This window comes from Pantherophis guttatus, chromosome 2 (assembly GCF_059756535.1).
Source record: "Pantherophis guttatus breed Tessera chromosome 2, ASM5975653v1, whole genome shotgun sequence".
Lineage (NCBI taxonomy): Eukaryota > Metazoa > Chordata > Lepidosauria > Squamata > Colubridae > Pantherophis > Pantherophis guttatus.
Window position 1 is genome coordinate 220,678,750 of NC_142064.1, and position 26,952 is coordinate 220,705,701.

Here is a 26,952-nt window from a genome sequence, read left to right on the forward strand (position 1 = left end):
CAGGAGCTTGAAGGAGATGGTACCTTTACTTTACTTTTATCTAATATATGTCCCTCTCAATATTATGTAACTCTGATCAAAGCTAACTAATTATGACATGGTGCATTTGGTAATCCATGGAAATGAGAGTATTCAAGGGTTCTATAAGTTATCTGGAAATTTTCGGAAATTCTTTTAAATTGTTTTTGCTTCTTAATTCAACTAGGGCAACACTGTACTACATAGCTGATATGTGACATAGTTTTTTTCCTTAGGAACATGATATTCTTCCAAGCATAAGTTTGTGGTTGGCGAAGGAAGGAAGGAAGGAAGGAAGGAAGGAAGGAAGGAAGGAAGGAAGGAAGGAAGGAATAAACCTTTTTGATAAACCCCATGTATTTTAGAATTTAGACTTCATAGTGTGATAGGCTATTTTGGAGCATTGATATAAAGCACTATCTAATGATACAATCACATAAGGAGAAATGTAATAACTATTTGAATGTACTGAGTTCTTTCAAGCATGAAAAAAAAAAAGAAAAAATAATCTCCCCCCCCAAAAAAATATTATGTACGTAATGGCAGAATGCATCTTTTTCAGAGAATAGGGAACATCAAAACTACCATCATCACTGGTTTGGAATAGTATTGTTTGAGAGTTGCCTCTCCCTTGAGCCTACTATCAAGAATTTGATAGTATTCATCATGTAACCCAACATGACTACAAGAAGTAACTAAACCTTCCTTATTGGGCAAAAATAAATTTAAATAGCATGATTATCAAATAGGTTTGATGCATTACTCATACCTAGATTTTCATTGGATCAATAAATGAAAAATGTCATTTATTTATTTATTTATTTATTTCTATAGCTTTCAACTTTATTTATTACTATTACTCAAGTTAATAGTAATGTATCGACTTCACAGAACCATTTATTTCCACTTACGTGAGAACAAGTTGATGGCAGTAAGGAAGCAAGCTCATTTACGTGGGGGACTGAAGTTCAAGAGAAGATCACTAACATAGTCTATATATATATATATATATATATATATATATATATATATATATATATATATATGCGATATTTTTGCAATCAGGGTTTTTTTTTTTTCTATGTTGAAAGATGTTAAAATGGCCATGGTGGGATGAAATCTCTATTCATCGCTTTCAGGCCTGTCAGATGAATAGAGATTTCATCCCACCATGGCCATTTTAACATCTTTCAACATAGGAAAAAAAAAACCCTGATTGCAAAAATATCGCACATTTATACCTATGAATTAAAAGAAATAAATAAATATATATATATATATATATATATATATATATATATATATATATATATATATATATATATATGTGAATGCTTGTGTGGGAAGGTATATGGGTGGGTATTCAACAAGGAAAAAAACTTTATTGGAAATATAAATAGTGATTTTCCATCCTTTGTAACTTCAGATAAATTGTGACAAGTAAATAATATTATATTATGGCATAGAATTTTACCTACGAATCAGTGTGTCTCAGTGAATGCATGGCTTCCTTTAATTAAATAATATATTTACCAAAATGAACCTAGTTTATTTATTGTACCCCATTGTGCATAAAAACTTCTTGGTGGCTTGCTTACTTTAAGTCTGCTTATACCTGCATATCAATCTAATCTTGAAGAAGTGTTTCCTGCTACTGCCATCTGTAAATAACAAAATATTCTACTCCAACTTCTTTAGCTCAATATTATTACTTACTTACTGTCATTTAGCTTAATTCATTTTCATTTTGGTAAAGAAATCTTCTGTCTATGAAATAAAGAGCTGAAAATGTTGCAAGCAGGAATGAAAAATCAAGAGACATAAATGCACTTACTTCATTTCCAGGATCTCCTCCAACTGTTTTCTCCGTTCTAGTCTTAAATTGGCCAGATGTGCTTCTTTCTCACCCAGAGACTGCTGTGTTGAGGCAAGGCGAGCTTTAGTGGCATCCAGTTCTTGCCTGGTCTTATCCAATGCATTCCGTAATTCTTCTAACTAAAAAGCAAAGATAAATTCAGGTACTCACAATTAGCAAATGAACAAGAAATTGTAATGGGTAATCCCACAGTCATTAAATATCTACTCTCTTCAAGGGAACATAGTGAATTTTGTGTATATATATATATATATACTCTGTGTGTGTGTGTGTATGTATGTGTGTAATTTCAGGCATTTCAAAATATGTCCGGGTTAAGCATCCATGCTGACTTTTCTTAATTATTTTGTGAGCAAAATAATGATATTGGCACTTACTGGAGCAAAGGTCATACATTGATTGTGAGTGGATGTGTCAGAAGTAGAAGAGAACTTATTCAGAACTCACATTTGTAACACTGATATTACATAAGCTAGCATTACTTAATTAACCAAACTTCAAGATGAAACTTCAGCTTATTATTGTTGAAATTCCTGTTGAAATAGTTAAGTGAATTAATCCATTTTGGGTTCTCATAATATCCTAAATCATAAACTAACCAAAGCAAAAAAATGCAGTGGTCTCACACAGTGTGCTAAACCAAGTGTAACAGGAAATATCACCAGGAATTCTGCCACACAATGAAGGTTTAAACTAATTGGAATACCCATATTGTAAATATGCACTTAAACACAATGAAAGAATAATGTAAATAATGTAAATATTATTTACATAGAATAGAGGTATGTTTTCTCTTTCTATTTTCATCTTTCTCCTGAAGCATACTCTTCCCCTGACAATTTCACAGATCCCCAACTGTTTACCCCTCCAGAAGCAATAGCACGTAGACTCATATACTGCTTTACAGTGCTTTACAGCCCTCTCTAAGTGGTTTACAAAGTCAGCATATTGCCCCCAACAATCTGAGTCCTCATTTTACTGACCTTGTAAGGATCGAAGGCTGAGTCAACCTTGACCCTGGTGAGGTTTGAAATTGCAGGCAGCCGGCAGGCAGCAGAAGTAGCCTGCAGTACTGCACTCTAACTACTGCGCCACCATGGCTCATAAGGCAATAAAGAGATGGATCTTCCTGAGGTGCTGGGGGAGACTAACATAGAAGTGTGAAGGTGGTGTTGAGGGTATCCCAAGAAAATTGCTATGGCACTAGGGTTTTTGTCTTTGTTTTTCATTGATCTTTTTTTTTTTTTACTTTTTGTGATTTTATTGTTGTTGTGAGCTTCCTATATTTATGGTATAAGACAAATAGACATACAAATATTTTAAATAAATATGCTTCTTTGAACTATGGAACAGACTAAGGGGACAATTCCAGTGATCTTTCACAACTTGAACCAGTAAATTCTCTGCATTATTAGAAAAAGTGCTGTAGGTTTTTCAGACTGAAGTCCACTGAGCCTGTGGTCAAAAGTACTAGTTGGTGGGCAAGGTAAGAAGATAAAATCACAGGAAATAGAAGAATGATGGACTTTCTACAACAGGAGATTCCAAACTTGGCAACTTTAAGACTTGTAGACTTCAATTCTGAGAATTTCCCACCAGCCATGCTGCCTGGGGAATTCTGGAAATTGAAGTCCAGAAGTCTTAAAGTTGCCATGATTAGAGACCCCTGTTCTACAGATTCTATAGACAAGATATTTATGACGGGAGTAGTTAAATTCTCTGGGGCTGCTGAATCTAAACAGATTGTCTGGTTGTCTTAGGATAATCAAGTTTAAGACTGCATCTTTTAACCTCAACCACATTTTGCTTCTTTAGGTTTAAGGACAATGACTGACCAGCAAAAGAACATGCACATGTTCACCTGAGTACATATCCTGCAGCAAGAATCTATATTGTTTTAAAAACAAAGAGAATTGTTCATTATGTTCTCCTTTCAGAATTCCAGCGCCACGTTCAGCCTTCAAGAAAATGTCCTTATTTTTCAGGATAGTTTACTTCAAAGACAATTCCTCTTGATGGAAAACAATTAGGCTTGTGATTCCCCCTCCCCCTCCCCCCCCCCCGCCCCCAGACATTGCTTTAAAGAAACTCTGCAAATGCAGCAACTCTTTAGGCGGTGCTAAAGTATGGTGCTGTCAGAGTGGCTTTTCTGGTTAATGTCAATAGCACTATGTATAAAAGGTGACCAAAGTGTGTACAAATGTTGATCTTTGGAGAAAGCATGCCTATAATCATACACACATCCACTATTTCATCCACCAGGTTGACTGCAAGGAGAAAGGGCAAAGTACATTTTTTAAAGACAAAATACAATTCCTAGCACACTTATAGGTTGTAAGTCACAAGGGAACACCTCTGCGATCTGTTGAAATGATGAGGCTCATCCAATATATTTTTGTAAAGCATCCAAAAGACCGAAAGGGTAGCTACAAAGCTTATTATCCTTACAAACAGACCCTCTATACCAGGGGTCTGCAACCTTAAACACTCAAAGAACCATTTGGACCAGTTTCCCACAGAAAAGAAAACACTGAGAGCCACAAAACCATTCCTGTGCCTGACTATTTCTTGAGCGGCCACAAAACTAGCATATGTAGTTGAATTAAATGTTCTGTTTTCTTTTGAAAGTTTTTTTTTTCTTGGATTTATCCATGGTTGGCCTGCCAGGGGTTGAAAAGCTCAATAAATTGCCTGCCTGCGGGTGTGACACATATTTTGAGTGACAGGGAGCCACAGCAGAGGGGTGAAAGAGCCACATACAGCTCCAGAGCCGCAGGTTGCTGACCCCTGCTCTATACAGATAGTCCTTGAACTTACAACAGTTCATTTAGCAAGTGTTCAAAGTTGCAACAGCACTGGAAAAAATGACTTATGACCATTTTTCACACTTGTGACCATTGTCACATCGCCACGGTCATGTCATTTACATTCAGATGCTTATCACCTGATTCATATTTATGACTGTTGCAGTGTCCCGGGGTCATGTGATCCCCTTTTGCAACCTTCTGGCAAACAAAGTCAATGGGGAAGCCAGATTCACTTGACAACTGGGTTACTAACTTATCAACTGCAATGGTTCACTTAACAAATGTGGCAAGAAAAGTCGTAAAATCGGGCAAAGCTCACTTAACAAATTTCTCACTTAGCAACATCAATTTTGGGCTCAATTGTGGTTGTTAAGTCAAGGACTACTTGTAAAACTAGATTCGACATTTGTGGACTAAAGATATAAAACACAGTACAGTAAAAGGAGATTTCATGAATGATCTACCTTCCAATTACACATGAATTTATAGCGACAATAAAATGCAATATAAGTTAAAAATGTTACGTTCCTGTGATTTGAATAAAAAAGAACCTTCTGTGTAATATTAAGCATTTCTCCTATTTAGTCTTTCAGCACAGTTGGAATAAACTTGTCTAGTTTATTTCTGTGTGATAATCCCATCAAAAACTAAAGTAATTAAATGAATTGTGGGTCCATGGGAATCATACACACTTACACTACCGGTAGTTCTATAGACAAATATTTCTTTTTACATGTAAACCAAAAATCTAGCAAATAAAGTAGTATGTTACTACACTTATTCCATGAAAGAAAGGTAGGCAAATTGTATCATCTTCACAGAAATACCAGAAGCTACAAAAAAGCACAGGACATTCGGCTTCTGAGTATTAGTATGAAGTATCCATATCCTGCTGCGTATTCCCAACATCTGATATTAAAGCAAATTCCATCCATGTGCTGAACCTGTTTTCTTTCCAAGCAGGGCTGGACAAACATCCAGCTGTTCACTTTGAAAATGATTACTACTGAATGCAACTGTGCATCTCAGGTGTTACTGAGGCTTTCAAGAATTTTTTTGTCTCCTCAAAGATTTGATTCTAGTGGTTGAAAAGCATAGTGGGTGGCCTCAAAGCTCATCGCAAAGCAACAACTGCAATAAAAATTTTTGCATGATAAATAAGAGAAATTGACTTGGCTTCTTATAGGCTGAAAATTATCGCCAAGCGTGTCGTTTTTCAGCTAGACATGGAATAGAATAGAATAGAATAGAATAGAATAGAATAGAATAGAATAGAATAGAATAGAATAGAATAGAATAGAATAGAATAGAATAGAATTCTTTATTGGCCAAGTGCGATTGGACACACAAGGAATTTGTCTTGGTGCATACGTTCTCAGTGTACATAAAAGAAAAGATAAATTCGTCAAGAATCATAAGGTACAACACTTAATGATAGTCATTGGGTACAAATAAGCAATCAAATCATATTAGGAAACAGTCAATATAAATCATAAGGATACAAGCAACAAGGTTACAGTCATACAGTCATAAGTGGGAGGAGATGGGTGATAGGAACAATGAGAAGATTAATAGTAGTGCAGACTTAGTAAATAGTTTGACAGTGTTGAGGGAATTATTTTGTTTAGCAGAGTGATGGCATTGGGGAAAAAACTGTTCTTGTGTCATGATAACCTTATTGATAGCTTGGTCAGATAAAATGTTCAAAAGGTTATTTACACCAAAGGAAAGTCTTCCAAATCCTGTCCTATTAAAAAAAATATCTTCGGCCTTAGCTACCTGATTGCAGTAAAGCTTCCTTTAGCTCTTAGAAAAAGGAGGAAGTATAGGAAGCAGCAAAAGACAAAGAAAACTGGGGGGGCAGAATAAATTGGATTCAGAGAGGCTTCAGTTAACTTGATTCTGATTTATGAAACTGAGTGAAGAGTACTCACGTGTTCAAGCACCCCTGCTTTTAATTTCTCACCCATCTGTACATCCAGACCATGTGATGGTGTTTGATTTCTAATACTGCCAAGCATTTTGAGAGGTGGATAGCTTAGGGTTTTAAACCAAGTACTGTAACCTGAAACTTCACTTCTATCTTGACTCAGACTAGCTGAATTGAATCAGAGACTTTTAGAGGAAGTCTAAATGTGAAGGGTAAAATGCCCCCCATCCACAGATTTGAAGGAATTCAACTTTTGACAAAAAATTAATTACCTTTTTCTCATGTTAACTGAGGTGTTAACAGCCTACTGTATGAAAGACACACCTGCAGCTTTTAGAAACTCCATGGAAAAGATAATTACAACCATTGCTAAACCTGAGCTTTGAAATGCAGAGCCCCCCAGGGCAGAAAGAAGAATGCAAACTTTCTCTCCATAGCTGGGAGGTCTCCCTTTTATTTCAGGAGGGGGTTTAGAAATTTGCCTGAAAATAACAGGTCCTGGATTATGTTTAAAAATGTATTTTCTGGGCAGAGGGGCATACAGTATCTCCAGGGAAAGAAATCTCCAGACTACTCCACAATTTTTATTTTCTATAAAAAATAAATTTTTTATAAAGCCTTGGAAAAATAAAAGTATAGGCATTCTTTTTTTTATTGTATATTTTATTTTATTCAAAACAAAGTTAAAATACAAAATTCTAGGGGAAAAATTCCAAAAGATGAAAAACAAAAAACACAAAACAATCAAAACATTAAAAAGGTGTATCATAAAAAGGCCCACATATATTCACATTATCCCCTCTAGTTGAATACTGATTAATACATCACTAGTTTGTAGGGGCGGGAGGCCTAAAGGCATTTTTGAAAATATTATTTTAGAAATAAACAAATAATTATTGTCACTGCAGCTTACCACTTTCTTTTTCATATTTCACACTACAATAAACTTTTAAAATGTCAGAATCAGGCAGGTTCTAATGGAGAGTCTTTGTAAACTTTGGAGTGCACTCCAGTGGTGGGTTTCAACTGGTGTTACCACCGGTTCACTTCACGCACTCGCTTTGTGCACGTTTCGCGCAAGCGCATTGAATTTCAGAACAGCTGAGACAGGGCAATCTGCTCTGCCGTGCCTATCAGCTGGACTAAAAATGAAAAAATATAGGTAGGTATAGGGGTGGGTGGGAGGGCCCAACTGACAGTCAGAGTGAACCAGTTTGCTCTCACCTCACCATCTCCGCTACTGGCTTGCCCGAACCGGGAGAACCGGTAGCAACCCACCACTGGTGCACTCCCACTGTACTGGTGGATTTCAGATTTAAATCTTCATTAACTAAAATATCAGTAAACTTTGTCTAAAGAGCATGCTATGCCAAATGTGTTAGCGTCACTGCAGTTCCTCTTGTACTGAGCAGGATTACTAGAACAACAGCAATCACATTGTCTATTGGCCAACTATCGTCCTGTCTCCAACCTTCGCTTTATGGCGAAGGTTGTTGAGAGTGTGGTCGCACGACAGTTTCCGCAATTCCTGGAGGAAACATCTTATCTAGATCCGTTCCAGTCGGGTTTCAGGTCTGGGCACAGCACAGAAACGGCATTGGTCGCGTTGGTTGATGATCTCTGGAGGGCTCGGGACAGGGGTTGTTCCTCTGTTCTGGTCCTGTTAGACCTCTCAGCGGCTTTTGATACCATCGACCATGGTATCATGCTGCACCGGCTGGAAGAGTTGGGGGTGGGAGGCACCGTGTTGCGGTGGTTCTCCTCCTTTCTCTCCGACCGGTCGCAGTTTGTGTTGGCAGGGGGGCAGAGGTCGACCTCGAGGCCTCTCATTTGTGGAGTGCCGCAGGGATCGGTCCTCTCGCCCCTTCTGTTCAACATTTATGTGAAGCCGCTGGGTGAGATCATCCGTGGCTTTGGGGTGAGATACCACCAGTACGCTGATGACACCCAGCTGTACATCTCCACCCCAGGCCACCCCAACGATGCCCTTGAAGTGATGTCCCAGTGCCTGGAGGCTGTACGGGTCTGGATGGGGAGGAACAGGCTCAAGCTCAACCCTTCCAAGACTGAGTGGCTGTGGCTCCCGGCATCCCGATATAGTCAGTTGACTCCATCACTGACTATTGGGGGCGAGTCTTTGGCCCCCACAGAGAGGGCTCGCAATCTGGGAGTCATCCTGGATATGCAGCTGTCCTTGGAGGAACATCTGACGGCTGTAACCAGGGGGACCTTTTGTCAGGTTCGCCTGATTCGCCAGTTGCGGCCCTTTCTTGATCGGGATTCCCTGTGCACAGTCACTCACGCCCTCGTCACCTCTCGCCTTGACTATTGCAACGCTCTCTACATGGGGCTCCCCTTGAGGAGCACCCGGAGGCTCCAGCTGGTCCAGAACGCAGCAGCGCGGGTAGTGACGGGAGCAGCATGGCGCTCCCATGTAACACCGCTCCTGCGCGAGCTGCACTGGCTCCCAGTTGTCTTCCGGGTGCGCTTCAAGGTGTTGGTTATCACCTTTAAAGCGCTCCATGGCATAGGGCCTAGCTATCTTCGAGACCGCCTGCTGCTACCAACGACCTCCCATCGACCCGTGCGCTCCCACAGAGAGGGCCTCCTCGGGGTGCCATCAGCCAGACAATGTAGGCTGGTGACCCCCAGGGGGAGAGCCTTCTCTGTGGGGGCACCTACCCTCTGGAATCAGCTCCCCCCAGAGATAAGGAGAATCCAAGACCTCAGTGCCTTCCGTCGCGCCCTTAAAACCCATTTATTTAAACAAGCCGGGCTGGCTTAAGATGAAATTTTTAACTGTTTTTAAATGTTTTAAACGTTTTTAATTGGTAAATGAGTTTTAATTGGGCCAAATTTATATATCTTTTAATTGTTTTTAATATTTGTTCTGCATGTTTTTTAATCTGGCTGTACACCGCCCTGAGTCCTCAGGGAGAAGGGCGGTATAGAAATCCAATATAAAATAAAAAAAATAAATAAAAAATAAATGAATGATATAGATTCCCCAAAAATATGTGTTGCACCATGGGAAAGAGGTGTCCCCTTCTAGCCACACTCTACTCCCATGATAAATGGCTGGTCTGGGGCCTGGATATCTGAGGTCCACCAAGGCACTTCAGTGCTGTAATATCATTATGTTTATGGGGGACTCTAACTTACATGTGTTCAGTCATAATCAGCAAGCCACCTCTAATCTACATTTATCTTAAGAAATATTGAGAAGAAACTTCTCTGCATATGCCTGATTATTCTAAACCTAGTCAAGAAAATTAAGCTGTTATTGGCGCACATTGGTTTCTTCATAGAAGAGTAATGAAGGAGTTCATGCTATGAACTTGGCCTGTAACTGTCACACAAGATGCATTGTATTAACTTAATTTGCTTGGAAACCTTTCACTATAGATAAATATAAGTAAAGTTTGATTTGACCCAAGCTCAACTCCTAATGAATTCATGAACTTATTCATATAGTTTCCTGAAAACAATCCAGGAATGGTTTGCTAGCATCTTCTGGGATATGTTTCATACTCCCAGTAAAGCGTACAACCTGGCAATTTTTTAATGGTCAGTTCAATTCTAACCAGATTTGACCCAGTTTGTTTGTTTGTTTGTTTTTTAATCAACAAAGGTGTTGGTGGGAACAACATGAAGAAAGAAGGTAAAATCACAGGTCATATAGACTGATGGACTTTCTACAGAGTCTATAGACAAGATATCTAAGGCAGGAGAATTTTGTTCATATTAACATTTTGGGCACCTCATTGATAATCAGTGCTAATAAACCTCTGTGCCCATAAAATAAAGCTGTTATGTTTGCTATAGTCTAATTTAAGTCCTTATATTGGATATAACTTAAATTAACCACTGTACTTATTATATTTTGCCATGATAAACTATTGCTGACTCCCAGAATTATATTTATATAATTATAAATATATTTCATTATATTTATATAATTGGTAAAGTAAAATTATATTTCTTTGGTACTTGTCCTCCAGATTTTTAAAAGATTTTTAGAAGAGAATGTAGTAAAAGTTTCATCACTGAACAATGATGACATTGTCATAACTCAGCATTAAAGGATATCATGGGATATGCATTTGACAAAGGATGCCAATGATATTCAGATACATTATTTGAAACACTGACATAGACTTTATTGAAAGCAAGATTTATGGCAGTATCAAGGAATATTTTCATTCGAGAGAGAGAGAAAGAAAGAGAATGAAAATATTCCTTGATACCGCCATAAATCCTGCTTTCAATAAAGTCTATGTAAGTGTTTCAAATAATGAATCTGAGAGAGAGAGAAAGAGAGAGAGAGAGAAAGAGATTTTTAATATAATCTCAGGGAATGAGGCTAATCTAAGTATTACATAGCTGCACTGGAAATAAAATTTATTTCACAGACAGCTCTGACCCTGCTGATGGCAGAAGCAGAAATGGAATGCATAGATAATTATCTTTAAGACCAGTCAATGTTTCTTAATATCACCTTTTAGATCCAACCAATACATTCCAGTCTGAATCAGAGTTTATTTATTAAAGGATTTAGCACTTTAGATGCCATATTGCCTGGAAGCCCACCAATTTCCATTCCCAAATATCCAATTTCTCCAATTTCTAGTTGCATGAATAAGAGCCTTCAGGATCACATCTGGCCAGTAAGAACAGGCACTAAGATACTTTTTTCTTTTATTGCCATAATTTCCATTGAAAACACTTTCAAAATAAAGTAAATATTGGATGATCTTCAATAATATGTAAAGTATTGTTCCTTTAGCTGTGAAGGGCAGGAAACATCACAAGCATTTATGGCTGGATATTTTTACACTTGCCTGGATTATGATCAATTAGAGCACAATTCTTTTCAATTATTGAAGAAATTTTCAAGTCAAACAGATCAGCTACAGATAGGGTGCCCATTTTTCTTTTAGTGTGACCTAAAAACCATACATTGATCTTTTTTCTTATTTGGCTCTTTTCAGTATGTGCTAACGTTTGATAGATGATTGTGAATTGCTTCAAGTATAATTTGTCCAGTAACTGTACACTTTCCTTACAAATTCATGATTATTATGCCAAAGGTTACATTAAATACGAAAGTCAGAGCCAAGCAAGATATGATGAGAAATGCATGATTACATACTGATCTTTCTGAACTTTAAAAAATATAGTGTGGGGAAAAGTCTGATCAAGATCATATTGCAAGTGGAAAACAAATAGCATTTCCAAAAGATGTTTTTCATCAGGAATGTGGTACACAAGGAAAACCTCAGTTCCATCTCAATACACTACAATCAGTATCCAGCTCTATATGAATGCTGAAATTCTTATTTAAAACAAAAACAAAAAGAGGTTGCAGTCATGTGCTTGTTGTCAAGTCTAGTTTGGGTTTTTCCTCTTGAATATCTCTTACAACATTCAGATGGTAACCCAAATGCTTTAGTGCAATAAATGGCAAAGTCTTTACATTGGATTAAAGTCATCACAGCATCCTAAAGAGTTACACTGTTAAAATAGCATAGCTTATTATATTATATTATAAATTAGGTTCTACCACTGGGCTTATAAGTATTCCGCTGGTTTTTGGTACTCCTTTTAGGGCTACTCATTTTCTTATTTCATTGTCAAAGTTTTAAAATTGTTTTTAATGTCCATTTCACATAATAAGGTTTCAGTCCTTTGTAGAACATCTACAAAATAACTTGGAGAAGTGGACGTTCCATTTCTACAGCTTGCAAAATAAAATTTCAGCATGTCACTTAAGGCTCACATGGTTATAGGATGCTGGTTTGGAGATTAGCAAGCCCGTGTTCGAGACCTGAGTGCTGTCATGAGGCAGGGTAAACTCTCATCCTTCGCTCCAGCTGAGCGAAATGAAAGGAGCCCCCAACTGGGTGTCCCCCATGCAATGGTGATGTCACCAGCTAATCCTTTCAACACGGAAACCCCTCAGTGCTTCTGACACAAGTGCAATGTGAATGAATAGGAATGAACAGTAAAAAGAAACAAACTTTGCTGAAAAAATATCTCATAAGGAAGGTCATTATCATAGTTTTATTTACTTTACTTACATGGCCATCATCTAACAACACTGACTCTGGGTGGAGTAAAAAAATTAAAACCCAACCATTAAAACCAGTAACCCATGTGCCTCAACTAATAATACTTTCTAATAAGTAAAAACATATTCTTTCATAGCAAAATGCAACTGCATGGCTAGGTTGCATGTACAAGGACTATTCACATGGGGAAATGAAACTGAAGTCTGTAAGTCTTTCTGGTGGCCTGCATTAATTGATTGTATCCCCTCCAAAACACTCATTGTAGTTTCATTGCAAATGCTTGATTTGAAAAAAATCAACCTGGAAAGAGGTCTTTGCACTTGGAAAACCAGCACTTTTATTACCATGGTTTCATAATATTATTACACTGCAGATTTTAAAACTTCCCATGGGATTGTATCTAACAATGGCAAGGCAGTAAAATTTATTTAAAAGCATTTATTAACTACAAATATGTTTTTAGAATGAAAAACAGTCAGAAACATTATAGCATTTGTTTAGCAATTTGGACTAAATAGCAGTGCTTAGCTATTAGTAATAATAATAATAATAATAATAATAATAATAATAATAATAACAACAACAACAACAACAACAACAACAACAACAACTCCATGACCGTGTTGCTAAGATCATTCACTGGAAATTGTGACAGAAGTTTGGATTTGAGTACAGCAAAAACCACTGGGAACATCAGGTTGAGAAAGTTTTAGAGAATGAGAAACTCAAGATCTTGTGGGACTTTAGGATTCAGACTGACAGGCATTTGGTCCACAACACACCTGACATAACAATAGTTGAAAAGAAAAAAGTATGGTTCATTGACATTGCAATACCTGGTGATGCACGGATTGAAGATAAGCAGCAAGAAAAAATCACAAAGTACCGGGACTTGCAAATTGAAGTTGAGCGACTATGGAAAAAGAAATCGTGTGTTGTCCCGATTGTAATTGGAGCCCTTGGAGCAATACCCAAAGGGCTACCCCGCTATTTAAAAATTCTAAATTTGCCCGACTTGAACATTTTGACTCTACAAAAAACCACCTTACTCGGAACAGCTTACATCCTCCGACAATACCTTAACAGTTCCTAGGTCCTTGGTTAGGACTCGAGCTGCTGAGCTATTAACTAGCCTCAAAGGCTGTGAATCTCACTAAAGATTAAATAATAATAATAATAATAATAATAATAATAATAATAATAATAATAGCTCCTAAGTCTTTCAGAACCTCATTTTGTGATTTGAAGGCTATTTTCTCTAAACCTTACTAGGTGGAGCCTCTCTGAAGTTACTTCATGCAGAATAAAATTACATTTTATATCTGCTAAGGGAATGCTCTAATCTAGTATAAGAGCTTGGTATTTAAAATAGATGTATAGCTGAGCTTCATCACAAGTTAAATACTGTTTAAAAGAAAGATTAACATTATGTAGTTATTTACAAACATTTTGCATCCTGTAAAGAGATTTGCATTCCCTTTCTTTCTTTAAACTCTACTGCAGAGCAGAAATAGATAATGGACTAACTACATGAAAATCATAATAGAAAATGAACATTAGATATGCATGAATACAAAATAAATCCTACACTTTCTACAATATACTGAAGGTATTTAACAGATAAAAATAAATGCACAAGATGGTTTTGATTAACTACACTTTCCTTCATCTAATAAACTGTGTCTAATGAGTGCTAGCATATTTTTCTCTCTGAAAATGATTCTCAGCTATATACACTCATTGCATATAGATAAAGTTCTGCAGAAGGTATTTAGTAGCTATGGTTTAGAGATGCTACAGGCATTTGATCTTTGTAGATTCTAATTTGAACCGATCTGATCTGTGCCTCGTGGACTAATGTGGAGATTACAAATTAGTTATCCATCAACTTAATCATTTCTTAAATGTTCCAACGTAGCTAGCCATTTTCAGGCACTTTGAAAATTAGTTTGACAAAGGAAGATGGAAATACATTATGAGAATAAAAGTATGTATTACTATTTAAAAGCATTTACTAAGAAAGGAAGAACAGTAGGAGATCCTAGCCCCATGATGGCGAACTTATGGCATGCGTGCCCGAAGTGGTATGCAGAGCCATGTCGCCTGGCACGTGCAGCATCGTCCATTTCCCTTCCAGGTTTCCGGTGCAGGCATGCACACCAGCCAGCTAGTCTTCTGGTTATTGGTATGCATGCGCGTGCAACAATCAGCTGGACTTCACATGTGTGGCAGTGCCAGAAACCAGAAGATCTACCGACCAGCTGATAGTCATGCATGCATGCGTGCCAGTAACCAGAAGACTAGCTGACCAGTGTGCATGCGTACACCGGAAAGCAGAAGTTTATTTCCCGGCACGTGCATGCCCACTGGGCAGTTCCTCTTAGTGCGCGTGCACACCGGCCATGCCATCAATGCCTGCATGCAGCCCCGGGACATCCACCCCCTTTCCAGCCTGGAGCACTGCCGCCAGTCTCTCCCCTGTGCCCACCTTCCTGCCTCGCCTCTGCTGCCATCAGGAAAGGCCCCAAAGCTTCGCTGCCCGGGATCCACATGGGCTGCCATAGGGGGAGGCCAGGCATGGCTGGCAGGACACTGCCCAGAGCAAGAGGCTGTCAGGAGGAGGAGAAGGTGCCGCTGGCTCTTTGCCGGTACAAATGGCCTGCCACCGCAGTGTCTTTGCAGAGGCAGCGGTGGCTCCTCCTCCTCTTCCTCCTGCCAACCTTGCACTCCAGGCAGCCTTGCACTCCAGCAAGCCAGCCATGCTGCACGCTGCCCGGAGCATGAAGCAGACAGGAGGGGGAGAAGGAGGAGCTGCTGCTGCCTCTGTAAAGATGCTGTGGTGGCAGGCTGTTCACACCGTCAAAGAGGCAGTGCCGCTTTGCCGGCGCAAACTGCCTCCAACGTGGATCCTAGGCAGTGCCCACAGTGGGTTGATGCAGGAGGCTTTCCAGGCCCAAAAGGGGCAAGAGGGGCGGGGCGCATGCACGGAGGGCTGGGGTGCACGCACGGGGACACACATGCATGGGGGAGCGGGGGACATGCATGCATGCGCAGGGGTGGTGCATTGCATTATGGGTGCCAACACACACTTGCGCTGTCGCAAGCGCATGCACACGCACTTTTGGCACACAACGACAAAAAGGTTAGCCATCACTGTCCTAGCCCCTGAACATTCTGAGAAACATTTTGATTATCTAGTTGTCATCAAGCAAAGTTGACCATTTCTTTGGATACTTCAGTGAGTAGTGAATTTGACTGCATGGCCTAAAAATCCTGATTTGATTTTATAGGAGTCAATAATGGCACTAAATCACTTTTGATTCAGCATCATCTTCTGTCTCAGTTTAGCAATCTATTTTTCCTGATGAATTTATTTAGTTAGATCTGTATTTCGCATTAGCACAATTCTTGGACAAAACAGATTTCTTGCCACCTTTCCCCATCCAATTTCTACTTCCCTTTGTGGTCTTTCTTTAGCCTATGAAAAACTTATTGACAAAGTTGCAGGAACATCTGCCATCACAGCAAGGATGAAAAGGAGTAATTTTTCTTTCTTCTGTGGATACTTTTATTGAACCAATCATTTAAAAAATAAGCATGAGTCCTTGTATGAGCCACAAATTGCAAGTACTATCATAAAGAAGGCATATATGCTTAACAGGAATACTACTTCCAAGATATGATTGAATAAACACAAGCACTAAAAATGAAAACTATAGGTTTTGCTAAAAATGCTCTTAATTTGTATTCAAATACAATTGATTACTCTGCCACTAAATTCCAAGGACCTTTACTTTTGTTTTTCCTCTACAGAGACTATTTCTTGAAAAAAGCACTATCTATCCTTGGCAGAAAAGACAAATATGTTGAAAACTCATCTTCCTCTCTGGATATACCTACGAGACCGTCTTTTGCCACCAATAGCCTCCCACCGACCAGTTCGTTCTCACAGGGAGGGACTACTCAGGGTACCATCAGTCAAATTATGCCAACTGGCGACTCCCAGGGGGAGGGCCTTCTCTGTGAGGGCTCCAACCCTTTGGAATGAACTGCCCCCTGAGATACGAAATATCCCTGATCTCCGTGCTTTCCGCCGTGCCCTCAAAACCCTGATGTTCCAACAAGCGGGGCTAAACATATGAACATGTGAATGTTTTTAAAATGTTATCTAATTTTAGGTTCTATTTAATTGGGCCAAACTATGTTATAATAATAATTTTAATTAGCAATTTTATGATGTTTGTGTATCTATATTTTTCTTGACTGTACACTTGAGTACGGGAGAAAGGCGGTATAGAAATATAATAAATAAATAAATAAATAAATAAATAAATAAATAAATAAATAAATAAATAAATAAATATGTCAATTTTGAAGAACCCAAGTACTGGACAGACATTATAGCTTCTTCCTATCTGAGTTGGAAAGAGAGGGAGTAACATTAATTAGATCATATCTTACTGTCAGTTCTGAAGCTAATACATGTAAGTATATTTCAAATTTGCACTTTAAAAATATGAGGAAGTTCTTCCATAAAATGCAGACAAAAATAGGGCAAAGCATCACAATGGCTATCCTCATTTTTAAAAAAATGTTTTAATATTATTATTATGGAATGTAGCTTGCAAAAAAGCTATCCAAAGAGAAATGTGCATTAAATGCATACATATTCTTGCACAAACCTAAGGTTGGAAAAACATCCTGAGCAAAACCAAAATTGACAGATTTGTCCATCCATAATTCTCCCACAATCTAATCATATACCCAGTGAAATAGGATCAGATATAGAGAAATATTTCTAACTAAAAATGAAAATGGGAACAAAGCCAGTTTTATAGTTCATACTAATCTTCTCCAGACATTGCCAGTGGGGGACTTTATACGATAATGACATCCTGAGAATCTTATGACAAGCATGTCCAGCAATGCATTTTTTTTTCAAGACACAGAAAATACTACTAATTTTATCACCAGTGACAGTTTGAAATATGCTTCAAGGAATATTTGTTAAATGAAAAATCATCCTGTATCAAATATGTTCAATTACCGATATCTTTTTGAATATATAGCACATGATATTTAGAAAAACAAGGCAATCCAATCTCTACAACAGGATTAAAATAATCCATACTGAGTCTAATGTGATTTACTTCCAAGAGAACTGTAGCCTGAGAGAAGACAGCAAATGATTGAAAAGAGGTGCTATAATTCATACCTTGACGAAACAGAAGCAACATTAATATTTTATGTTAATTATTAGCTCTTGACCAGTCTCAATGAAGACAGTAAAGAAGAAATCATTACTTTGGAAAATATTTGACATCAGACTCAATTGCTCTATAGAAGAATGGATTTGAAAATATCATACAAAATTAGTACATGGATAAATTCGGGAATATAGCAAAGCTATGGACCCTGAAAAAATTTTACATATCAAGGTAATTTAGCAACTCCATGCCTGCAAATTCCTGAGTGGTGGCTGTTAAATTTGTATCTTGCAAAACAGTAGTGTTTCCACAAGTTTACTATCTATGTGATTAAGTTTTCAATTGACAAAAAATCCCATTTTAATGCTGCGATTCCCTGAGGCTACTGTGTTATATTGTGACAAAACCCAATCATTTGTTTTAGAACCTCAGCATGGTATGATTTAGACCAGGGGTGAAATCCACTTACCTTCCTTACCGGTTCGGAAGTGCACACGCCGTAAAACTTCTGCGTATGCGCAGAGGGTAAAAAACACATTATTTCCTGGTTAAAACCACGAAGTAACGACACCCGGGTGGGTGGGCGGAGCCTCACGCCACCATCGTTACCAGTTCTGCAAACCACCTGCCACAATCGCTACTGGATCGCCCGATCTGGTCTGAACAGGGAGCATTTCACCCCTGATTTAGACCCAGGCATTCTTTCCATTTCTTACTGCATTAGTGAATACCCTGGACTGTTTTAATCTGAATGTAATATTGCACATTCTATCTGGACTGTTCCTAGAAAATAGCAAAAGACTTCATTTGGCTGCATAAATAATATCATAACTATAGGCCAGGCAAATAATCTATTTATTATTTTCCCATGTAATGAAGATGTTGCTTGCAAATTCAGATTTCAGGTTAGCAATGAGTGATTAGGATTATAACCGGATTAAACTGATTAACAGCCATAGTGAGGCACAGTGGTTAGAATGCAGTGTTGCAGGCTGACTCTGCTCACTGCCAGGAGTTTGATTCCATTGATCTTGACTGGCTCAAGTTCAACTCAGCCTTCCATCCTTCTGAGTTCAGTAAAATGAAGGCCCAATATGCTGATATTGTAAACTGCTCAGAGAGTCCTGTAAAACACTATGGGTGGTATATATAAATCTAAGTGCTAGTGCTATTATGTTGCCATGAAAGAACTTTTCTTTCTCCACATGAACAGGAATACTGAGGAATTTTTACCTAAGAAATGTTCTCAGTTTTCATGTCTCCCATTCCACCATTACCATCCAGTAGATATTCATGAAAAAATTATCTCGATGTGTATACAGTACATGGCTACTAGGCGTGTTCTTAAACTAAGGAAAACCACTGCAAAATTATGGTTCCTTCTTCAGTTGTAATTTTTCTGTACAGACAGGAAGTCTTTGTTTAATGACCGATCACTTAACAAACTGTTAGAAGTTACAACAGACTTCAAAAAAGCTACTTATGTCCTATCCTTGAAATTACAACTGTTGCACACTCCCACTCGCAGGGTGTGAGTGTGAGTGTGTTTGGCAACCAGCTTGCATTTACAATTACAATCAATTGCAGCATCCCATGCACGCTTTCATGATTTGTAATACTGTTTGGCATTCTCTGGCAGAAAACGCTAAAAATAGCCAATTGGATAAGCTGGGTTCCCTTAAGAACCATGTGATTTTCTTAACCACCATGCTGACTTGCTTATTGAGCATTGTAAAAATGATCATAAAATTGAACCAGGTCATATAGTGACCCATTTAATAACCACAATGACTTATGACCAAACATCTGGGCTCAATTGTGGTCATAAATCAAGGACTATCTGTAGTAATATCTTTTTTTTTTCAAGAATGTTCGGCAAACTATAGTCCTGGCAGTGCCAAAGTTGTCATTTATGATCCTGAAAATTCTCCCCAAGGATTTACTAAATATATGGAAGTTTTTATATGAAGCCTAAGGAACAATGAGAAAAAATAATTACATCAGATAGTCTTGAGAATTACATCTGTCGGTTCCAATAATGTTACAGACATTGTAACATGTCTCCAAGGATCATTGTTTGATCCTCGGAATATTCTCTGTTATCTTTTTGATAAGCAATAAGTCCTTAAGGAAACTGGTAGTTTACTAGTGTCATTATAATAATCCAGATAAATATCTTGAGAGATACTGCTTATAGCTGCTGAAGAAATTTAAGGCATGCTTTGTACCAACTGCCTTGAGAATATTTGCACTTGACATTGGTATGTAAATATTCTAAGGACAAGCCTTATTATATTCCCCAGGGAGACTATGTTTTATATGCAGTCTTAAACTCAGCTTCAAAATTTGCAGAATGAATTTGAAAACTTAAATTGTTGATGGGCCAATAAAGTGAAATTCTACTCTGGCTCACATGGATTAACGTACCAGAAGATATAAATTGCATATCAGGTATTATACATTTTAATGCCTTTTGAATTATAATGTTTTTAGAAAGAGTCAGACTCAAGCCAATGCAAGTCGAGAAATACTGGCATAAAATCTTTATTTGATTGTAACTAAATCATGCTGCTAGGACCCTGAAGCAGCTGCATGACCTGAGTCTTTGCTTGAGGCTACGACTGCATTCTTTCCCAACCCAACACCACCTGTCTGCTGTACTGTTGCTGAATGTTGGTAGGTATCAAATCCCAGTGGAATCTTTAACTATCACAATGATGAAGTCCATTACACACTGCCCGAAACATCGTCCTGACACTTTCCATAAACATGCACTTGTACAGTGTGGGAGGTGGCAAAATCACATACGGCTGGGGAGCTTATTTTATTCTCCGATCAAAAACTGAAAGCAGATTCTAAGTACCTAAGAATATATAGCTAAATACTACCACTTTTTAAGGATGTACAATAATTAATTCAGGTTTAAGGCATTGGAGATACAGGGAATTACAAGTATGCCTAACACTGCTTCCTGGAAGGTAGTTTGTTTGTTTTTTTAGCATTATTTATTTCTATTTTACCTTTCTTCCAAGTTTGAATTTAACCACAACACAACAGAAGATTGTGCTAATATCTTGAATAAGAATCATAAAGAATTTTAAAGTATCTTAAAGAGTCACATATTTAATATAGTAAAATCTTGTAACTAATTCATCAGATCAATAGAAGGGTTGTTGTTAGTTGCGAAGTCATGTCCGATCCCATCGGGACCCCATGGACAACTTTCTTCCAGACCTTTCAGTCCTCTACCATACAAAGAGGTAGACTGGAGACCATTTAAGCTCACGCCGACTGCTCATGACTCCACCTCGTTCTCTGTCATCCCCTTCTTCTTCTGCCCTCAATCATTCCCAGCATTAGTCTCTTCTCCAGTGAGTCCTTCCTTCTTATTAAGTGGCCAAAGTATTTCATTTTCATCTTCGGGATCTGGCCTTCTAATGAGCAGTCAGGGTTGATCTCCTTTAGGACTGACCGGTTTGATCGCCTTGCAGTCCAAGGGACTCACAGGAGTCTTCTCCAGCACCATAGTTCAAAGGCCTCAATTCTTTGACACTCAGCCTTCCTTATGGTCCAACTTTCACAACCATACATTGCAACTGGGAAAACCATAGCCTTGACTATATGCACTAATAGAAGGATAGAGAAGGTATTTTTATGTCCTGAACATCTGAATCATTTTAGTAGTTCAGAATAGTATACAAATCACTTTTATTCTCTATCATCTGCCCTCACTGCACTTCTGAGTCTATTTCAAATTATTATTACTGCCTTATAAGGCCATAAATGGTTTATAGTTCAAGAATTCCCTTCCATTCTATTCTATTCTGTTCTGTTCTGTTCTGTTCTGTTCTGTTCTGTTCTGTTCTAATTCACTGAGCATCTTTTCTCAATCTATGAAACTGATCCATGAGATCTCTGGAAGGCAGTTTGCTCACAGTGGCAATGCAATGCCCGAGAAAGAGGTCTGCCTACATAAGAATTTCACTTGCAGTTTGTTCACTTTAGAAATTCTGTCTTTAAAGGTGCCAGCTGTTCATGTTTGCCCAATGTTTAAGAAGTAATTTAAAATCCATCATTGGATGCATTTGCTATTTTGACTTTACTACAGAGGTTTTTTTTTTAACTGAAGGTTTTAATTATGGATTTTTTTTACTGTTTGGTCAGAGAGAGATGACTTGAATAAGACATCAAGAGAAAGAAAATTGCCTATTTACCCAAATTGTGAGTCTTGTGATATTACTCTACAGTAAACTTTAGTTGATGAAGTGAAAATATGAAGAAAATTGGCAGAAAGTAGGCTTATAATGAGAGCCAGTTTGGCTTAGTTGTAAAGCATTAGGCTAGAGACTGGGAAGCTGTGAGTTCTAGTCCCACCTTAGGCACAAAGCCTGCTGGGTGACCTTGGGCCAGTCACCTTCTTTCAGCCCTAAGAAGAAGGCATTGGCAACCATTTTTTAAAAAAAAACTTGCTAAGAAAGCTGTATGGATTTGTCCAGGTAGTCTCCAAGAATTGGACATGATTGAACAGAAGGAATAAAAAAAGAAGGCTTGTAATGCAGGAGCACAGTTAAACAGATTTCTTGAAGTTCAAAAAAATTAACCTTCAAAAATGCAAAGCATTGATAAGCAGAATAGCATGACAAGAGAATTCAAAATCAGTAACAGTTCCTAACAAAAGAAATAATAAAATCAAAGTGCAGAACATTCCAATGATGGGGAGAAATACAGACTAATAGGAATAGCCAAGGTAGCTACACAAAAATCTATTTTAAGTTCTGGAGAGAAAAAAAAATATGGGAAATAGAAAGACAGTCCAGTTAGATATTCAATTCCTATTTTAGTGTAGACTTCTCTGATTAAAAGAAAACCCTGTTCTATCAGGAAATTATAAAAACATTGAAGGTTGAGATTCAAAGAAACATGGTCAAACAGTATTTCTTTGCTTTTAATGAGTGCCAAACTCCAGGATGAGATTAATTTAATTCAAGGATACTAAATGAACTCGCTAATGGTGTGATCAAACCAGTATGCATTAGCTTTAAAAAAAAACCATGAGAAATGATGAAATGACAGAAAACTGAGACAGCAGAAACTTCATCTGCAAAAAAGGGAAAAATTGAAGATACAGAAAACTACAATCCAGTCAGTCTGACAATAATACCTGGAAGATTTTAAAGCACATTATCAAGAGATTTGTCTATAAGCATGATGAGACAAAGCAACTCAAAAGGGCATCAGCATTTAACCACATAGAAAACCACTGATAATTACAAGAGGTCAGCATGGAAATTTGTGAAGAACTTAATATAGCTTGACTTCAGCAAGGCATTTGATGAAGTATCCCATGACATGCAGATTAGCAAACTAGTTAGCGTTGTATGGATGGCAGTGGATACATAGCTGGCTTAAAAGTTGCACCCAGGGGTTCTTCATTAAATTGAAAGGGGGTATCAAAAGGTGGCATAAAGCTCAATTTTAAACCTTCCATTCTTCAATATTTTTATTAATGTTGGGTTGAAGAGGTTGGAAGGAACTCTTATCAGATTTGCAGAGAACAAATGATAGGGTAGAATAGAAAGCAGTAACCAAATTCAAAACAATCTTGACATAGTAGAGAAATGTATAAGACTAAGAGATGCAATAGAAACAAGTGCTAAGATTTTCACTTAAACAAAATATTAAAAAATAAAAGGTTTTTCATTTGGGAAACGAAGCATAAAATAAACATAGCATAGAGGATACCTGGCTTGGTATGGTACTTGTAAGAAAGATATTGGAAAAATAACGGTAAAGGTTAAAGGTTCCCCTCGCACATCATTCCCGATTCTAGGGGGTGGTGCTCATCTCCGTTTCAAAGCCGAAAGCCAGCGCTGTCCGAAGACGACTCTGTGGTCATGTGGCCGGCATGGCTAAACGCTGAAGGCGCATGGAACACTGTTACCTTCCCACCAAAGGTGGTCCCTATTTTTCTACTTGCATTTTTTACATGCTTTTGAACTGCTAGGTTGGCAGAAGCTGGGACAAGTAACAGGAGCTCACCCCATTATGCGGCACGAGGGATTCGAACAGCTGAAGTGCTGACCTTTCGATCAACAAGCTCAGCATCAAACTGAAAACAAGATGTGGCTGCAAAAAAATGCAAATGTGCACTACATCAATAGAAATATGATTGTCATAATATGTCAAATAATCATTCCAATTTATTCCGCTTTGGTCAGGCCCCACTTAAAGTTCTAAGTTGATTTCTGGAAACCACACTTCATGGAGGGTTTCAAATAAACTGAAATCATTTCAGACAGGGACAATGAGAATGGTCAACAAAATAGAAACTTGAAATACCTGAAAATATGTTACCTTAAACCTTGGATTCCTGAATGGTAGTGACTTTGATAAAGTACTATGCACAGTATGCATTGTGATGGGAATGGAATATGTCTGTAACTTCAGAGGACTCTTTCAAATTACCACCTGTCCCTTTCTTTTTAGAACTGCATTTCCCTGTACAGTGTGATTATTATTTTTGTCAAATTAAACAAAGTCAGTCTGGGTCAATTTTTGGTAGTTAAAGCAGTGCAAGCATACTATACACTGAGTAGCCAAGCTGATGGTTTAGACAATTGGCTTTGAATTTCAGAAGGTGTTATCTTTCAGAAGTGATATAAGGACAATATTTTATCGTTGAAAATCCCTTGGTTCTTTCTTTTATACTGAAAATGTTAATCCCAATGACCTGGATTAATTCCAACTCCTGTAATTGCTGTACATTCTACCCTCCAAAATTCTCTCTGCAGCCTAAATTCGATACATCTTAATTTTTCTCTTCCTGATCTAAGCATCTCTGGCATGCTGGTTTCTAAGATTAAACAGCTGATGACTTCAGCTCAGAATTATCTGCCTTTACATGGGATAATAACTAACATTTATCAGCTTTGTATCATGAAAAGTTGAGACAAATGGGTAAATTGTAGCATGTATTATAAAGCCAGGAAAAGTCCCTAGGTTACAAAATGTTACACAGTCCAATTGGGGGTGGAGGAATAGGATCCATGCACACAATCTAATTTATATATTAGTTTGAAGCAAACTGACCTTTCTCATGTTCTCTATGCTGTATATCCATTATGGCGAACCTATGACACATGTGCCAGAAGTGGCACGCAAAGCCATCTATCTGGGCACGCGAGCCATCGCCCGTTGCTCTTTTGGTTTCCGCTGCACCGGTCAGCTGGTCTTCATGCTCACGGAAGCACCAGAAACCAGAAAAACAGCTGCCTGGTGCATATGCCGCATGGCTGCTCTTCCGGTTTCCAGCACACGTATGTGCTCTGGCCACCTGGTGTTCTGGTTTCTGGCACACATGTGTATGTGAAGATCAGCTGGCCAGTGCTCATGTGCGCACCGGAAAACTATCTTCCCAGTGGGCGCAGTGGGCGCACCAGGCAGCTGCTCTTCTGGTTTCTAGTGCATGCATGCGCACCAACCAGCTGGTCTTCACTCGCACATGCACACCAGAAACCAGAAGACCAAATGGCCTGTGCGCATGCATGTGCTGGAAACTGGAAGAGCAGCCGCCAAGCGCACGTATGCACACTGGGTAGCTGCTCTTCCGGTTTCTGGCATGCACGCGCACACATGCGCGCGTGCACTCCCATTTCGGCACTTGGTGCCGAAAAGGTTCGCCAACACTGCTGTATATAATATTTCCAGAAAAGAGATGAAGCATGACATACCTTTCTCTTATGAATATGCTGTACAGGTACTGTAGTCCTCAATTTACAGCCACAAAAGAGCCCATACTTTCTTTCTTTCTGTTGTTACGTGAGACATTTGCTAAGTGAGTTCTACCTCATTTTATGACCTTTCTTGTCATACTAGTTAAGTGAATCACTGCCTTAACTTAGTAACATGGTTGTTAAGTGAATCTGGCTTCCCCATTGACTTTGCTTGTCAGAAGTTCACAAAAGGTGATCACATGACTTTGTTCTGCCCCAGCTCTGGATTCTCAAGGATTGTGACACACATCAACGGTCCTTATCAAAGTTATAACGACCAAGAATAAAGTCCAGCAAAGATTGGCAACCAGCCCAGAAAACAAGATATGATAAGACACTCACTCTCCAAAATGCTCTGTAATAATTACACATTGTTTTCAGCAAGAAGTAAATTACTAACTGCATGCGACTTAAATAGGCTAAGGGAGTGGCAATTATCCTCAAACCTTACTCTCGAGGAGACCTCCTCCTCCTGAATAGCCACTCCTGTCTTCTGGCAGCCCTGCGTGCTCGAGCATTGAGAAGAGGCTCCTCCAGTTTGCTCTCTCCACTTGAAGGAGCCTCTGGAGATTCTGAAGGCCCAGGCTGAGTCTTTGCCTCTGGCACCACATCCTCTTCTGTCCGACGCGAGCGCCGCCTGCGCAGGCAGCTGGCGCAACCCCACACCAGCCTCCTCGTCGTCGGGATCAGCCACGATCTGCGCAGGCCGCTGGTGGGCCACAACAGACTTTGGGACACTGCAACCATCATAAATGAGTCAGTTGCCAAGGATCTGAATTTTGATCACATGATCACAATGGTCATAAGTGTGAAAAACGGTCATAAGCCACTTTTTTCAGTGATGTTGTAAACTTCAAATGGTCACAAAATGAATTATTGTCAGGAAAGGACTACCTGTATAAATGTTTTTTCCTCTTGACTCCTATGCCACGGAACTAAGAGAATGGTGTGATCCTGGTAATGTCAATTTATTTATTTGATCAACGATGAAATTATTCAGAAAAATCATTTTAAAAAAAAAAAGAAGTATGACTTAAAAACAGTGAAAATGCTCCTTTTCTTTATGGTATAAGTGGCTGGAGAATAGGAATAATGGAGAAGAAAAATAGGGGTGACATGTAAAAAGGAAAGAATGAATATGTCAATATATAGAAATATAAAATTAATATGAATGTTAAGAAATACACTAATTAAAAGAGAAGTGGACAAGAAGAAACTGGAATAATATAAAGGGGAAAGGGGGAAAATGTGAATATTAGATCATCATGAAA

The 26,952-nt window shown here is 38.4% G+C and overlaps 1 protein-coding gene across 10 annotated transcripts in view; it reads right to left on the reverse strand.

The window, feature by feature from the left end:
• The window catches only part of ERC2 (ELKS/RAB6-interacting/CAST family member 2), a 622,345-nt gene that overhangs the window by 264,034 nt on the left and 331,359 nt on the right, over positions 1-26,952 (reverse strand). For all 10 annotated transcript variants that reach the window (XM_087887861.1, XM_087887858.1, XM_087887855.1 and 7 more), the window contains one exon: positions 1,853-2,013. In XM_087887861.1, coding sequence (XP_087743987.1) covers positions 1,853-2,013 — 161 coding nt within the window. The remainder of the gene's footprint in view (positions 1-1,852; positions 2,014-26,952) is intronic.